This window comes from Lipotes vexillifer, unplaced genomic scaffold, assembly GCF_000442215.2.
Source record: "Lipotes vexillifer unplaced genomic scaffold, Lipotes_vexillifer_v1.1 scaffold1655, whole genome shotgun sequence".
NCBI classification, from domain to species: domain Eukaryota; kingdom Metazoa; phylum Chordata; class Mammalia; order Artiodactyla; family Lipotidae; genus Lipotes; species Lipotes vexillifer.
Genome location: NW_006797028.1, coordinates 452,834 through 471,412, shown reverse-complemented (window position 1 = coordinate 471,412; position 18,579 = coordinate 452,834). Strand labels below are relative to the sequence as shown.

Here is an 18,579-nt window from a genome sequence, read left to right as displayed (position 1 = left end):
GAGCACAGGCTCCGGATGCGCAGGCTCAGCGGCCATGGCTCACGGGCCCAGCCGCTCCGCGGCATGAGGGATCTTCCCGGCCCGGGGCACGAACCCGCGTCCCCTGCATCGGCAGGCGGACTCTCAACCACCGCGCCACCAGGGAAGCCCTTACTTATATATTCTATAAAATATATACAATTTAAAGAATTTTAAACATATATATAATGAATAGAATTTATGACATAATTCTTTTGGGCAAAGAAAGCATAAAATAAAGATTGAAAACTGAGTGAGCAGGAAGCCTGGTCTGTCTTGCCTCTGAGCCTTTTCCTACTGCCCCTAACTCTTCCCCTCAGTCCCCCTCATCTTTTATATTTCACCAAACAAGATTCCCTTTGAGAAGTCTTTCCAGCCTCTTTCAGGCCACTCAGAGCTGTGGTCTCATAGCATCACACACTTCCTCTCTGACAACTTATAAAAACAGAAGCCATCTCGCTACTGTCATAAAATGAACTGAGTCTACACTCAAAGTCTACACTCTCCTGTAGGCACTGTGAATTCTGTTCTTGGATCAAATTGGACATCAAAAGTCTACATACATATACCATGTGAATTTAATCTCATGGAAAATCCAGTTCCTCAAGATAGATTTTAACATCACCTACCTGGCCCTTACTGAAGTCTGTTGTGGATGAAATTGGCTAGTGTATTTCAAATAAGAAATAAAATATAGATATGGTGTGTTGCATGTATTTAAAATGCTACAGGATCAATTTCTCTGAGAATTCAGTGTAGAGAAATCTTGAATTCCCTATAGGGATTGGCAGGCTACTTCTTTTATGATAATGAGAAATGTATAATGTTCCCCTTTTGGCCCCTTCGGATGCCAAGAAGCTCAGAATGAACATCAATCAATAAATATACTGATGCTTATGAATGAAAAAATTGATTCTCCTTTTCTTAAGCTCAAGCTTCCTACTTTAATTACATTTTATTTCATTGTTTCACTGTTGTTTGTTCTATTTTATTTCTGATCATTCTACTTTATTCTCAAAGTCTTTTGTCTCAATGTATACATATCTTATTGTGAAACTATTGAAATTGGTTGAGGAAAACATTATAAATAAATACATAAGAAAATGTTTATGATCATTTTTTTTTCTCACAAATGTATATTTTAAAAAGAGGAGGATGAAAGTCACCATTAAGAGAATGAAAAGGAAACTCACTGACAGGGAAACTATACTTTCAATACATGTATTTGACAATTGCTTTATATCATTTAGAATAAAATATGAAGAATAAGAATCATTACAAATAAATACACCCAATCAAGCCAAGAGAAAAGGAGGCAAAAGTCTAGAAAGGCACTTCACAAAAGACAACCAAATGGCCAATAAATAAATTAAAAAGTCTTAAACTCCATTAGTCAGAATAAAAATGAATATTAAATCCACAATGAGATAACATTATACACCCACTAGAATACCTAAAATGCAAAATAAAGAAAATAGTAGTTATCAATGATATTATAGAGCAAATGGTACTCTTATTCAGAGCTGGCAGGAGTTTAAATTTGAAAACTCAATTTTGAAAATGGTTTTTATATAGTTACTAAAGCAAACATATGCAAACCCTAGGACCCAGCAACCTGGACATTCTTACACATGTTGTCCAAAAATAGGTACTAGAAAGAAGAACAGAGCTGGAGGTATTATGCTCTCTGACTTCAGACTATACTACAAAGCTACAGTAATCAAAACAGTATAATACTGGCAAAAACAAACAAATGAACAAACAAACAAAAACAGACACACAGATACATGGAAAAGAATAGAGAGTCCAGAAGTAAACCCATGCACTTATGGTAGATTAATCTATCACAAAGAAGGCAAGATACACAATGGAGAAATGACAGTCTCTTCAGTAAGTGGTGCTGGGAAAACTGGACAGTTACATGTAAAAAAATAAAATTAGAACATTTTCTTGAACCACATACAAAAATAAATTTTAAGTGGTATAAAGACCTAAATGTAGGACCAGAAACCATAAAACTCCTAGAAGGAAATACAGGCAGTATGCTGTTTGACATAGATTTAGCATTATTTTTTTTTTTAGCAAATTTACCCAATTTAAAAAATGGGCAAAAGAACTGAATAGACATTTTTCTGAAGAAGACATACAAACAAATGGCCAACAGGCACATGAAAAGATGCTCAACGCTGTTAATCATCAGAGAAATGCAAATCAAAACAACGAGATATCACCTCACACATATCAGAATGGTTATCATCAGAAAGACCATAAATAACAAATGCTGGCGAGGATGTGGAGAAAAGGAACCCTTGTATGCTGCTGGTGAGAATGTAAATTGGTGCAGCCACTGTGGAAAACGGTGCAGAGGTTCATCAAAAAACTGAAAATAGAACTACCATATGATCCAGCAATTACACCCTGGGTATATACTGGAAGAAAATGAAAACACTAATCCAAAAAGATACATGTACCCCAATGTTCATAGCAGCATTATTTACAATTGCCGAGATATGGAAGCAAACTAAGTGTCTATCAACAGACGGATGGATAAAAAAGATGCGGTACATATATACAATAGACTACTACTCAGCCATAAAAAAGAATGAAATTTTGCCACTTGCAACAACATGGATGGACCAGGAGAGTATTATGCTTAGTGAAATAATTCAGACAGAGAAAGACAAATACTGCCTGTTATCACATGGAATATTGTGTTATACATGGAATCTAAGAAATAAAACAAACTAGTGAATATAACGAAAAAGAAACTGACTCACAGATATAGAGAACAAATTAGTTGCTACCAGTGGGGAGAGGGAAGGGGAAAATGAGCAAAGTAGGGGTAGGGAATTAAGAGGCACAAGCTACTATGTATAAAATAAATAAACTACAAGGACATAGTCCTTGGCACAGGGAATGGACACTGGGACAGGGTATTTAGCCAATATTTTGCGATAACTATAAATGAAGTATAATCTTTTTTTTTTTTTTTTTTTTTGCGGTATGCAGCCCTCCCCCTGTTGTGGCCTCTCCCGTCGCGGAGCACAGGCTCCGGACGCGCAGGCTCAGCGGCCATGGCTCACGGACCTAACCGCTCCGCGGCATGTGGGATCTCCGCGGACCAGAGCACGAACCCGCGTCCCCTGCATCAGCAGGCGGACTCTCAACCACTGAGCCACCAGGGAAGCCCGAAGTATAATCTTTAAAAATTGTGAATCACTATGTTATACACCTGAAACTTACATAATATTGTACATCAACTATACCTCAGTTTAAAAAAAATACTAGAATTTTCCTAGTAGCACTATTTGTAAGTCTTAACCTAGAAGTCGCATAAATACTCATTAACACAGAAATGGATCAATAAATTACGTTATATTCCCACGTGAAAATAGTAGAAAGAAATGAGTATTAAGGATCTATGATCATATGCAGTAATGTCGGTGAATTTCACAATGGTGATCCCAGAAGTCAGACATAAAACAACTACATACTCTATGATTCCATGAATATAAGCAGAAATCTGTTGACAGAAGTTGTGATAAGGTTAGCTTGGGGTGTATATGGGCAGTGACTGGAAAGGTCCTGAAGGGGTTCTGTGGTATTGGTAAGGTTTCTTAATCTGGGTTCTGGCTACACCAGTGTGTTTGGTTTAATATTTATCAAGTGATATGTGTACATTTTCTACTTGCATGTTATGCATCTGCCAAAGTCTAAAAAAAGTGATTAAGAGAGGATTGTTCTCAGTTAGAAAAATAGTAATATAGCATACATTCTTTGCTCTACCATTTAATAGGTGACCCACAACAACAAAAAATTAAATTGTCTGAGATTTATATGCTAAATGGAAAAAAAAAAAGGCTGCCTTGACTCCTCATAGGATTGCTTAGAAAGAGAAATGGAATAGAGATGACGAGCCCAATCACATATTAAAGCATACACAAAGCCACTATCATTAATATACATATAGCACTGGCAGAGCATTCAAATTAAATAGGCAGATTTTTTTTATAATCCAGTTTAACTATATGTGAAAGGTAATGTAACAACTTCTGACCAATTTGGAAAAAATATAATAAAATTTATACCTCACTTCTTAAACCAAAATGAATTAAGATAAAGTAAAGCTTTAAAATAAAACATTGAAATTATAAGAGGACTAGCAAAAAAAAGGTTAAAATTTTCCCCGTAATATTAAATAGGAGAGAGCTTTACTAAGCCAAGCCACTTAAACATTTTACAATGGGCATGTATAACTTTAATAAGAAGCTAATTAAAAATGGCATAAAACATTTGTAAATTATTCTCATTCCTATATTTTATACTTATTTAACACCATTAGCATTTCCTTGAAGTTGCTAATTTGAAGATGATTGCTAATTATAGTATAAAACATGGTCATTCATTAATTCATTTGACAAAAAATAATAGCTCCTACTATGTGCCAGGAACTTTTCTAGAGCTGGAGATGCAGCAGTGAGTGAAACAGTAATAATTCCCTGCCCTCAAGGAGCTTACTCTGTAGTGGAACAAGACATAGGATAAACTAGATTAATATTAGAGAGTGATCAGTGTCTATGGAAAAATACAACAAAGGGAAAGAAGATGGGTGTGCTGAAACAGGGATGGAGGGGGTTATTAAGAGGCTGACATTTTAAATAGTTGGAGAGGCCTCACTAAAAAGTTAGTTTTTTGAACAAATATTTGAAGGATCAAGAGATGGTGATATGTAGGGGCAAATATATTTCAGGCAGAGGGAATAGGAGGGGCAGAGGTACTGAGGCAGCTGTGTAACTGGTATATTCAAGAAACTGCAAGGAAACTATTGTGGATGGAATAGAACGAGGGAGGGAGGAAGTACTAAATTATACATATAAAGAAGAAATGGCAGCTAGGTTACATAGTGCCTTATAGGAGCTTAAAAACTTCAGCTTTACACTAAGATGAGCCACCTGAGGATCTGAAGTGATCAATGTCATCACCTGGCTGAGTTTCAAAGGGAACTTCTGGGCTCCTCAATTGGAGGAGGGTGGTTTAAAACAAACAAACAAACTAAAGACAGATAACAGTTATAACAACAGGAGGAAAACGATGAGATACCAGAAAAGTGTAGAATTGCTTTCCTTCATTCATCAAATATTTATTGAGTACATTGTTAGGTGCTGTTAGGATGAAAAAAATGACTTGGACACAGATTCTGCCCTCACAGGGAATTTACTTGAGGAGGTAAAACATGGGTAGACATAACTCTAATACATGGTAGAAAACAATGAACAAAAATAAGTTTCCATCTTGGTTGAGAAAGAGAATTAGGGGAGTCATCTTGAAGCAGTTGGCCTTTTAGCTGGCTGCAAAAATATAAGCTCCTTGATGGCATGTATTTAGCCTCTTCCTTACTGCTAGATTTCCAGCACCTAAAAGAGTGTATGGCACAGTCAGTGATCATTTGTTACCTGATGAATGAAGGGAATTGTGTTTGCAGATATGTATAGGGAGAAGGGCATTGAAGCAAAGGGAACAACACAAGCAAAATCAAAGCAATGAAGAGTTACAGTTTAATTTGGTGGAAGCAAATGAGAATAGTGGGAGATGAAATTAAATCCATAGAATAGGGTTAGATCACAGAAGGCCTTGTTGGTCTTGTGAAGGTTCCATGATTTTTTGCTATAAGAACCAGTGATCTCCAAAAGCTTTCAGCAATAATAAGAGAACTTTGTACTGGAAAGATAAGTGTAATAGTACTGATAGTTGATTGAGGCAATCAACTGATTGGTGAATGGAGTCTAGAGACCAGTTTAGATGATACTGCCAAAACCTAGACAAAAGGTAATGAGGGTCTCAATGAGGCTACTGTCACTTGGTCCTTTCGTCATTAGCACTTCCACTGTCCTAAGTAGGTATCTGTAAGCCTTACCATAGATGTGCATTTATTTGTACTGTAATTATTTTACTTGTCCCTCTTCTTTTCTTTTCTAGCAATATTTAACTCTCACGGTGGACACTTCAAATAAACCCCAAATTTCTGTTCTTCCTTTTGCTACAGTAATGAAATGCCTCAAGTTTTAGCTGAACACAGAGCTACCTGTCAGAGACTACATTTCCCAGCCTCTCCTGTAAGTGGTTGTTGCCATAAGCCTAGGTTTGGAAATGGATTTGAGCAAAAGTGATGAGTGCAGCTTCTGGAACATGCTGCTTGCTCTCCATTTCTTCCTACTTTTTCTTGCAGGTTGCTCCTTACTCATTTTTCTCTCCTCTTGCATGAGGTAGGTGTTGGAGATTATGCTCTTTTGGAACGATATAACTCTTAGCCCTTTTCCTGAAGGAAAAGGTATGGGGACCTAGAGTTGCTGCAAGGGTCAGTCTTTCATAGGCTTTTGCAAAAAGGGAAAATATAGGCCTATGACTAAACTCTGGCCAGTGGGATGTGAATGAAAGTGGGGTGCTGTGTTGGGGTCATGCTCATAAAAGGAAGCACTCTGTTTCTTATTTCCTCCATCCTGAGAGTAGGGATTTGACCCTGGTGATGGTGAGCTCACCTGGACTCAGGGCATCATCTTGCAGGATGCAAAACAAGAACATACAAGGCTCCTAAGTCCCTGGAGCTATCTCATGGGGAAGTAGTGCCCAGTCTCCATGAATTGCCTACAAACTTGGACTCTGAGAGAACTTCCATCTTAGTTAAACTATTGTTATTTGGTCACCGTTACAGCAGCCAAATCAATATCTTAATATATAATTTATAAATACTGACCATTGCTCCTATGTGTTGAATGAATTAGTAAGCATAGAAGTTTCTATGTAAGTAAAGTAATATTAAAGAATCATTTCTCCCATTCCCATAAACTTTGAGCATAAAACATCTATAGTCTACTGAAAAGGAAAGATATAGTATAAAGCTTCAGCTGAAGTCAGCATCTCATTCATCATAACCTTGGGCCCATATCCTAACTTGCTTTATGATAAGGTAGGTTAGCACAGAAAGCAACTACCATCTGTTGAGAAGAAGCCAATGCAACACTGGGTTACTGGTTTCTGGTTATAGGTTCTATCAGACCACAAACAAGGCCTTTAAAGGGAAAATAAACTAGGAAATCTTCAAATTCTGCATCTCCTATCATTCTTTTGAGTCAAACATTATAATAATATGAATTTGATTATTATTCTCTGATTGCAGGACTTTTCTCATTGCTTGTTTCTATACAGAATGCAACAACAATTTCACAGAGGTAAAGTAAAGGAACTACTTACAGTTGAAGAACACTTGACATCGGGATTAAAAAAAAAAAACTAGCTACTTACATTTATCATTATTTTGTAAATAATTTTGCATTCACATACATAGATTATGACTGTTTAAGGATTTCGGCTTGCACAGCCCACCTGATCATATCTTTCTATGATCAAGCTTGTATACTTATATTACTAAAGCACCCTCAGTGAAACATTGGGAGTCTCCATATACCTCCTTAGGATATAGTTCTGCAAGTCTTTTGGGGAAGTGCACTGGAATGGTGACTTATTTAATTAGTGAGTGTTGGAAAGAGGAACTGATGGCAAGCCCTAACACTAGAAAAGTGGTTTGAGGGTTGGCTTTTGGAACAAGGAGTTGCAATTAAGAAAAGCTGGACAGGGCTTCCTTGGTGGCACAGTGGTTGAGAGTCCGCCTGTCGATGCAGGGGACATGGGTTCGTGCTCCGGTCCGGGAGGATCCCACGTGCCGCAGAGCGGCTGGGCCTGTGAGCCATGGCCGCTGGGCCTGCATGTCCGGAGCCTGTGCTCTGCAGCGGGAGAGGCCACAACAGTGAGAGGCCTGCATACCGCAAAATAAATAAATAAATAAATAAAAGCTGGACAATCCCACTACTGGGCACATACCCTGAGAAAACCATAATTCAAAAAGAGTCATGTACCACAATATTCATTGCAGCTCTATTTACAATAGCCAGGACATGGAAGCAACCTAAATGTCCATCGACAGATGAATGGATAAAGAAGATGTGGCACATATATACAGTGGAATATTACTCAGCCATAAAAAGAAATGAAATTGAGTTATTTGTAGTCAGGTGGATGGACATAGAGACTGTCATACAGAGTGAAGTAAGTCAGAAAGAGAAAAACAAATACCGTATGCTAACGCATATATATGGAATCTAAAAAAAAATAAAAAACAAAAATGGTTCTGAAAAACCTAGGGGTGGGACAGGAATAGAGAATGGACTTGAGGACATGGGGAGGGGGAAGGGTAAGCTGGGACGAAGTGAGAGAGTGGCATGGACATATATACATGTGAGAAGCAGCCCCATAGCACAGGGAGATCAGCTCGATGCTTTGTGACCACCTAGAGGGGTGGGATAGGGAGGGTGGGAGGATGGGAGACACAAGATGGAAGAGATGTGGGAACATATATATATGTATAACTGATTCACTTTGTTATAAACCAGAAACTAACACACCATTGTAAAGCAATTATACTCCAATAAAGATGTTAATAAAAAAAAAAAGAAAAGAAAAGCTGGAGATTGGCATGTTATTTTCTGAATAGAAATAAACCTTAGGAAAGAGGGGTGTTTTGACCATGTAATGCTGAAAGGTCTACAGTTGAGGGCAGAAATGTTGAAATGTTAATATTGGATACGAAAAGGAAGGGTTTTATTTCCTGTACCACTGAAGTTAGTTTGTATAAACAGTCTCTCTCTTTTATCAAGACTTGACCATTGCTGTTAGTGGCGGTTCTCCTTGGAGTTTTAAGGACTGAGACTTTGTTTTGCTGATCCCAAATCCCCAGAACTATGCTGAGCAAGTTCTCAGATTTAAAAAAACAAACCAAAAACAATCAAACAAAAAAACTATTGTTGATTGAATGAATGAATGGATGGATGAATAATGTTTGCATCTAACAATTATGATTTCCACTAAATGAAGTGAAAGAATGACTCATCCTCTTTTGAGGATCCCAAAGGAGACATAAATATTACACTAAGGGATTTTCCTTAAGTATATGGAAACAAAAAGATAATTTATCTCAAATAAGCTGTTTATAATGAAGGCTGCTTCATAATCAATTTTTTTGTTTGAGTCTTGTAAGCATATTTGTTACATTTGTCAGTACTGAAATACTTGATTTTCCAGAATTATGACTTTAGGTGAAAAGCTATGTTTTTTCAAAAGAAAACGTGATTATAAATATAGGTTTAGAAAAAAAAGAATCTGACCAATTTTTTACATGTCTTTGAAGAAATATAACATTGAAAAAAATCACTAAGATTATAATCATATATACTGTTTAGAAGAAAAAAAGAAATAATTAGCTTGAATGTTATGGTATTCTGTGTTGCTGATAAATGAGTCATATTGACTCCCATGACCACATATTCACATGAAATACATGCAAAAGGACTGCAGTTACAACAAGCAGAGAGTTTTAGTCTATTTCTAAGAATTTTAACTATTGCAATTCAACTGACACACATTCTGATAACCAGAATTTCATTTTGTGTAGCAACATGGGAATCTGGCCTCAGCGTCTAAAGGTGATCTGTTTCATTCATGTATTTTAAGGATGTGGTTTAGGAATAAGGTATTAGGTTTGCAACATTTATGTAAAACAAATAATGTGACAGTGGAAAGCAATGCTCTTCATTTAACATAATGAGTTGCTCTACAATAAGTCAGATCCTCCCAGAGTGTAAATTATACAAATTTGAAAGCTGCATTTATTATTGAATATCTCATTCACAGACAAGTGCTTACTCAGTAGTAAAACCTGGTGTAGCATACCAAATTAAAAGTTTTTTTTTTTAAACTGTCATGCACGTACCCAAACCATTTGTGTGCAGTTTAAAACTTTTCCTCCTAAGGAAACTATTGAGAATATTGAGAATAGTTGATTTTTACTACCACAAAACAGTAGAAATCAAATATGAATTGTATTAATAGGCAGAGATACTTGAACAGAAGCTTGGATTGTTTAAAATTAATAGTTTAAAAGATCTATCTGGAAATAGACTTCTTATTAAGTTGCCTTTTAGTACTTTAACATGCGATTTTGTGAGAGTGTTGTTAGAAGAAATGCTAGGATATTCTAAAAATTTCTAGGTTGATTGATGAAATTTCTTACTGTTATTATGTTCCCAGCTGTACATCAGCACATGTTAAATTTTGCAAGAGTTTATGATTTCTAAGAACTCTCCTTCTATAAGGCCTTTTGCTGAGTGAGACAGTTTAGGAATCAATAAGTAAAGGGGATCTTTCTTCTTTGTGTAAATAGCTTAAGAGTAAATTTAGGTGGTCTAGAAACCGTGAGTTATTAGGAAGGTGCTTAGAAACGGGCACAGTAGGTCAGCTGCCCGAGATCCCTTCTAGCAGCCTAGCCTGGACCTCCACACTCTGTTGGGCACCGTCTGTTACTGGCCGAGTAATTGCCATTTTTGGCAAAGACCACCCTAGATATGGGCTCAGAATCCATCCTAGGGCTAGCCATCCTCTACAACCTGGTGTCCCCTGATTCGGAGCGAGTACATTCAATTCAGGAAGATCACTTACGACTGAGTTTTTCATCATGGCTTTGACTGTGAAGCCCTCAGAAACCAGGGAGTGAGGCTGGTGCACCGGGAGCGGCAGCTTGGTCCTCTTCGGCATCTTGTCTGGGCATTTGTTTAAGCTCAGGGTCTCTTTTTCTGCCACCATCTTCCTAGAAAATGTCTTGTTCTCATAAAACGTGTAGGAAAAGAATCAGTGAGTTTTACGGATGTGAGAAGGAGGTCGGGAAAAAACGTAAAAAGGCGCGTTACTGGTAGAATTTCACGCCCTCGTAGTGCCCAAGTTGATCCAGATGTTTGGCAGCTCCCAGGTGAAGGGAGTTGAGGGGAGGGGAAGGGCGGGAAGAGGGCAGGGACAGAGGCTAGAGCCGCAACAAGCTTCCAAAGGTAACCCTCCCGGTTGCTAAGCGACACGTCAACACTGCGACCGAATGACCCTGCCTCTCGGTGACGGACGTTTCCTAGGCCTCAGGCCGGAAGGGCGGCGGGCGGCGGGCCGCGGGCCGCAGCGACCGACCTGAGGAGAGACTACGCATTAAAACTACGACTCCCAGAAGGCCTCGGGCTAAGCCCCCTTTGCGCATGCGCGCCTCACACAGACGGGCGCGAAGGACAGGATTCCTGGACGATTTAACCCGGGAGTGCCGCTCGTGTGAGGCGCAGGCGGGCGCCGGCGTGCGTGTAGGCCCTTGCTCGCCCGGCAGCCTCCAACTGCCCAGTGGCCATGATAGGTACGTGGGTACCTGACAGGTACAGCCTCTCTGCGCCGCCCCGCGCCCAGCTGTTGCGCCGCGCCGGGCCTCGGCTGACAGGGACGCCGGGGTGCTGCCCGTGTCCGCTGTCCGTGGCAGGGTGTCGGTGTCCGCGCCGTCCTCAGCCTGCGCCGCCGGCTCCCCGGTGCCCGCCGTGGCCCTGGAGAATAAGTGTGTGTGTGTCCTAAGCCCCCACCCGGCCCTCGTTTGACGGGCTTCCCCCTGGAGCCAACTTCTCGAGGGACTCTGGCGTGCGCCTCGGCGCTGCCCGAGGCGAAGGCTGCGTCCCGCGGTCCGTCAGCGAGCTCACCGCCCGCCGGACCTCTAGGGGCCGTGGGAAGGCCCCGCCTTCCGCTCCGGTTTCCGTCCCTCAGGGCGCTTGGGAGGCGGTCTTGCCGCTTAGGACAGATTGGGACCCACTCTCCGGAGAGCTCTTTAAGGGAAACGCTCGCGAAGCGCTAAGCTCTAATGGACGGTGCCTAGGGACGATGGTTGAGGTCAAAACAAATTCCTGCAGATAGATTTAAACTTCTTGCTCCCTTGGGTTTTGTCTTCTAAATCTCTCCCTAGAGGTCTGAGTTGAAAGAATAATTGAGTCAGTGATAACAAGGATCAAAATTTTCGCATAGTGAACTAACGATTCATTTTGCAAAAACAAAACAAAAACAAACAGAAAAAACACTTTTTTTATACACAGAAGGCCCTAGGTGCATTTATGTGAATAAAGCTTTGGAAGTGGCTGTTAGAGTTGCTTATAAACCCTGTAATATATAAGATTAGAAAAGTTCCTGTCTTCCAGGATTGTTAAGCCAAAAGTTATTTTAAGGGTTATCTCTGAAAATTAATGGAAACGCACAGTGTGATTACAAAACATTGATGTTTGGGGAGTTTATTATGACAGATTTCCTGTAGATTATGTATTGGTTTGGTGAGTTTGTTTGGGGATTATTCTTGAATGGGCACCACTTACGAAACGCAAGTACATCTGAAGTCAGATGACGTCTATCCAAGAAGATAGAAGGTGATTTTTAAAAATATATGTTTGTATGCACTGATAAACTTACATCTTTTATTTATTAAACGAATGCTAAAATATAAAACGTTTTATCCGTCACTAGGAGAATCACGCCAGCTGACACTGTGTTTGCAACAATAAAACCTAAGGATGTCCAATTTTTCTTACCTTTCTAGCATGGTATGATTGCTGGTGAAGCTATATACAGGCAAGAATTTAAGATCTAAAAGTCATCAATAACAATTCTAAATTGTTATCTAATAGACGATTATATAGATAACTGTTAGAATGAACTATGTTTATGCAGTTTGGGATTTAGGAACACAGGAAGGAAACGTATTATCTTTAGATTTGATGGTTAGACATTTATTAATAACTGGTAGTGATGTGGAGAATGTAAGGTGGATTTTTAAAAGTGTTCTTTCTCATACTCCAGCTATTGTTTGACACAGTGCAAATAAGTGTATTACAACATAAATAAATCCATGCTCCCTCCCAAGAAAAGTACCTTACTTGTTAAAACCATGTGGACAATGTACAATAAATTATACAGCTAGTCAACTACTTGCATTGCCTAATTTGGTCAATGGGTACATTTTAATAAAAATCTTAATTGCCAATTTTGGAGTTGGTTCAGTTGAATAATGCCAAAGGTAAGTGAAAGTGGGAGCAATTGAAGGAAAGTCTTGGAGTGATGTTTCCCGTTTCTGACTAAACTTTGGAGCCAAGAAAGGCCTTATTTATAGTCTATATCCAGTGATATACTGGAGATTAAAATATACATTAATATATATCTGGGGATTATTTTATTTTTGTTAGAGACGTGTGCTGCTCAGAACTTGCCCCTTTTGTGCCTATGCTGTCTTTAATTGCTACACATTCTTTAATGCTAACAGTACTCTTCTAGTTTATTTAAATCTCAGCTCAATTTTAAGGAGAAACAAAAATTGCATTTCTTGGTAGAATAGGAGTAAGGGGGATTGACTGTTGCCTCACTACCAGTAAAATTACCTTTTTTTGCTTTCTCAAAATTCAGGATTCTTTCTTGGCACAGAGACAGTTTCTAAAGTACTTACATTTTCCAGTTAGATTATGATTAATATGTTAAATGCCCTGACTCAGAGAGCTATAGAAATATAATTTAAGTGGGTGAAAAATTATGATGTTTTGAGAAATATGGAGAGGATGTTAAGATAACATAAAGCATAATAAAAACTTAAGAGAATTCAACTTAGAAAAATGTAATTTTTGGTACCTCTCTTAAAATTATATTTCACCCTTTTTTAAAATTACCATTTTTGTGTGTTTAAAATTGAATTTTAATAGTAATATTTGTGGTATATTCTATATGTATGTTGTATAGAACTGGATTTAGGTATTTAAGTAGTATCAGATGTTAAAGTGCATGGATATATATATAACCATGTTGCCAATTTTGAAATTCAAACTCAATGTCTTAAAAATGATTTTTGAGTGATTTAAAAAATAATTAGAACATAATCTCTTCTGTATCTTGTTTAACTTAACATTTCTTAGAAGACTTACAAATCTGCATGTACAAATCCACCCTACAGTGATTCCTGCCTAGTATTTAGTGGATGTACATAACTCATGCAGGTACTCTCCAATAAGTGAGCATACAGTAGGTTTACAGACAGTTGCTGTCATCAGGAAGGTTTGTGTCCATATCATTTCATTTGCATATGTAAGCCTATATGTCAAGTAAAAATATTATTACAGTTTCTAAGTGGATTTTCTAGCTAAAGGGTTTGTAGACTTTGAATTTTGCTAGGGATTTCCAAATTGTTTAAAATAAATTATGCTGTTTTACATTTCTATCTGCCATAACAAGGTAGCAAAGAGCTGTCCTACTCCTCTGAGCTGAAAAATTACAAAAGGACATCCTTCCCAGAACTGACCCAGCATTCAACAGCAAAGCACCTACTGGGTTTCCCCTCTCTCTCCAAAGATATTGCCTTCAAACAGTGCACAAGGTGCACAACTGTCCTTAATGGCCCTGTCCCCCTCCAACAATGTTTATAAGAGTGTCCACGTTCCCTCTGTGTAACATAAAATTTTTTATTTTTGTCTTTCTGATAGATGAAAAACAGTATATTTTAATTTTTTAAATGAATCCTATGAAGAAAAAACCTTCACAACCTTCACTTCTCATTTTATAATGCTTTATTTTCATGAAAGCAGATTCAATAATTGAGTATCTACTGTGTGCCCAGTACTGTTCCAGGTGCCAGGGACACATGAGTTAAAAAAACCAAAAAACAGAAAAAAACACCCCGCCGTCATGAATGTACAGTCTCACTGTACTGTTTGCCCACAAATCTGCATATTTGTTTTAAAGCTTGTATGCAGTGAATTTTAGTCTCAGAATTTATATTTTAGTTAAATATACTGTCTACTGCTACTTGCTCTGCCATTTCAATAATTTTAGATGAGAAGTGATCCTGCATCTAAGTACCCAAGGTAGGCTCTGAAAGCTGTTTATGATGAGGTACAATTGTGTCACAAAAGAAGTTCTAAGTTTTTGCATAGATTTCATGTAATTATGTACAGTTCTTCTTTGGGTCCAAAGGCTCTGGAATGATGACTCTATGCCCTTTTCAACTTTGGAACTATTTCTAAGGATTTTTTTGAAGTCTACATTTTTTTGAAACCTAATGGCTTCATTGCTTGAAGATGATACAATGAAAGTACTTTGTATTAAGATATGCAAATCCATTTCTACCTCCAAAGCTTCTTTGAAAAATTCAGAAAAGAAAGTTCTTCTTACTTGGTAATGTTTCATATTCATGAAAGCAGTTTCAATGCAGAATACTTTATTCTGTTAGCTTTTAGTTTCTTGATCAGTGGAAATTGTTTCTTACCTGCTGTTTCTTCAGCCTTTAATTGTGGCCCAGTGCTTATATAGTGTTTCTGTTTTAATTTTCATTTAATGAGCTTATTTTAAATGTTTCTTTGTAGTAATCTGAATGGTTTCTTTCTTAAATTTTTTAATATTAAAGAAAGAGATTTATGTTGCAGCTCACCTTCCTGTCTTATTTACTTATATGCTTGGTCATGTATTGAGACCATCTTAAGACATTTGTATTTTTAAGAGTGTTGATGGGTTCTTGATGATATCTCCAGTTGACTCTTACTGTAAGACTTCAATAGGGTTCCCCATAAAGGATAATTTTAGAGCCCTTAACATCAGAAGAGAGAAGAATCTCTGTGTACAGCACATAGCAACCTTCCCCATCCCTTAAACCCCCACCCTTATCAAATTAGGGGAAAAAAGTGGTGATTAGGGAACTAATAACTGGTGTTCCAATTGAAACATGTTCATTATTTATCCATGTAATTGATGAATGCACCAGTTATTCCTACTATTAAGTGTTTTTTGAACTTTCAGTGAATAAATAATATTACCTGAGATGAAGCCCTTTGCAGTTACATCGTCATTTTTAAGCTTATTCAGAGTAGATCCATGTTCCAGAACATGGAAAGACAGGAATTAGACACCTGAAATTCACTCAGTATTAACATGGAGAAATGGGACTGAGGTTTGTAATGTGTGTGTTTCGGACGTGAACCTCTGGTTGTAGCATCTACCTGTACTCTCCCTTTTTCCTTCCCTCATTTTCTTCTTCCCCACACTCTTTGCTTTTGTCAGAAGCTGGACTTTTAATGTTTCATTCCTTAGCTCACAGAAGCAGCTGCTTTCTGACTAATTAAAGAGGTGAGCTCTTTCCTTGCTTGCCTCTGGGGTTTCCACAGGGCTTGGTTGGTTATACAAGTGTTCCTGAGGGTCATGACTGGAATTGCGTTACTAAACAAACCAGGACCACCATGGCTTCTCCCATAGACATTCTCTTGACTGGGAGTTGTCTGCAGTAAAACTACTCGTAGGCCCAGCAAATGCATTTTGTTTTGAGGGGAATCTGGTCCTGATTACATTTTTTCCCTTGAGCCAGAGTTTTGGGGATTGAGGAAGCTTGGACTGGCTTGAGGATAGGGCAGGATTTAAGCTTACTTGTATGGAGAAATAAAGACTTAAGAATAATAATTCATGCTCTAGGTCTTCTCTCTACCTGTGAACTATGACTTGAAGTCCTTTGCAGCTCCCTGGTGACTCCTCAGGGAGTGAGAGGTACAGATTTAAGCACAACTGGGGCAGCATTATCTGATTTGCTGCTTCTCCGGGATGCTGATCACAAGCAGATGTAGACTGCACAAGTCAATTGGCATCCACTAAGTCTGGGTATATGTGTGACAATGTCTAAAGATGTTTTTAAATGAAGATGGCTTGAATTCATACTGTTGGATGGGAATTGTGTGTGTTTTACTGTGCAGTCAGTTTGGACATAGTTATATGATATAAACAGAAAGGGATATATAGTGGAGGTCTGATATTTGCTTCCTACTGTTGTTTATTGAGGAACTGGTGACATGCCCAGTCAGTGGTAGGTAAGGGAATTTCTTCCTTTATTATGGTCCTCTGTAGAGTTTTCTTCTTTTTTTATTGCCTCTGTATGTGTATGTATGTGTGTGTGTGTTTGTACGTTTCTTACTACATGCACATATTCTTATCAAATGTATTGAATTTTTTTCCCCATCAGCTTGATTTCAAGAAAGTCATCAAATTATTTTATTCATAGTTTATGTTGCTGGAGTTTCACATGGGGTCTGTATCCTCGCCTTTATACCCTGGCAATTGGGTACTGTTTAGTACTGTAGCATGTTTTATAACTCTTTTTTTTGGAGGGGGGCGGTGAGGGGAAGCTCTAGAATTATTTGTACTTGGGTTTTAACATCTAAGGAACTTCTCTGTTGAGTCCAGTTATGGTTGTCACAATTATTCGTGTATAAATTTATTAAACATCTCTTCTGGCTACTGTACTCAATTTAATCATATTATGCCCAGTAGAATGCAAGTTATGCAGGTAAAGTTAGTCAGAGAAGGGTGGAAATGCCATTTGAGGTCTGGTTTCTGGGGTGACATGATTTTTTTTTTGTCCTCAACAAATGTTGACAACAGGATGATTAACATTAATGACCTAAGATTGATAAATATGTGTGAATTCTTTAATAGTTAAGAAAGATTTTTTTAAATTAATGTAAGAACTTTCTTAGCATGAATGAGAACTAGATAGCTTTTTTTTTTTAACATCTTTATTGGAGTATAATTGCTTTACAATGGTGTGTTAGTTTCTGATTTATTTATTTATTTATTTATTTTTGGCTGCGTTGGGTCTGTGTTGCTGCGTGCGGGCTTTCTCTAGTTGCGGCCAGTGGGCTTCAATAGTTTAGCACGCAGGCTCTAGAGCGCAGGCTTAGTAATTGTGACACATGGATTGCTTCGCGGCATGTGGGATCTTCCTGGACCAGGGCTGGAACCCGTGTCCCCTGCAATGGCAGGCGGATTCTTAACCACTGCGTCACCAGGGAAGCCCCTAGTTTCTGCTTTATGATAAAGTGAATCAGCTATACATATACATATATCCCCATATCTCCTCCCTCTTGCATCTCCCTCCCACCCTTCCTATCCCAACCCTCTAGGTGGTCACAAAGCACGGAGCTGATCTCCCTGTGCTATGCAGCTGCTTCTCACTAGCTATCTATTTTACATTTGGTAGTATATATAAGTCCATGCCACTCTCTCACTTCGTCCCAGCTTACTGTTCCCCCTCCCCGTGTCCTCAAGTACATTCTCTACGTCTGTGTCTTTATTCCTGTCCTGCCTCTGGGTTCTTCAGAATCATTTTTTTTTTTTTTACATTCCATATTTATGTGTTAGCATACGGTAGTTGTTCTCTTTCTTACTTACTTCACTCTGTATGACAGACTCTAGGTCCATCCACCTCACTACAAATAACTCATTTTTGTTTCTTTCTATGGCTAAGTAGTATTCCATTGTATATATGTGCCACATCTTTATCCATTCATCCATTTACATTTAAGGTAGTTATCGATATGTATGTTCCTATGACCATTTTCTTAATTGTTTTGGGTTTGGGTTTTATTGTAGGTCTTTTCCTTCTCTTGTGTTTCCTGCCTAGAGAAGTTCCTTTAGGATTTGCTGTAGAGCTGGTTTGGTGGTGCTGAATTCTCTCAGCTTTTGCTTGTCTATAAAGGTTTTAATTTCCTTGTTGAATCTGAATCAGGTCCTTGCTGGATAGAGTAATCTTGGTTGTAGGTTCTTCCCTTTCATCACTTTAAATATGTCCTGCCACTCCCTCTGGCTTGCAGAGTTCCT

The 18,579-nt window shown here is 38.4% G+C and overlaps 1 protein-coding gene across 1 annotated transcript in view; it reads right to left on the bottom strand.

Moving 5' to 3' along the window:
- LOC103083459 (parkin coregulated gene protein-like) overlaps positions 1 to 10,946 on the bottom strand; it is an 86,466-nt gene extending 75,520 nt beyond the window's left edge. Inside the window, exon 1 of the mRNA XM_007469156.1 lies at positions 10,564 to 10,946. Within this exon, the coding sequence (XP_007469218.1) occupies positions 10,564 to 10,707 (144 nt within the window). The 5' untranslated portion in view covers positions 10,708 to 10,946. The remainder of the gene's footprint in view (positions 1 to 10,563) is intronic.
- Positions 10,947 to 18,579: the final 7,633 nt, after the last annotated feature.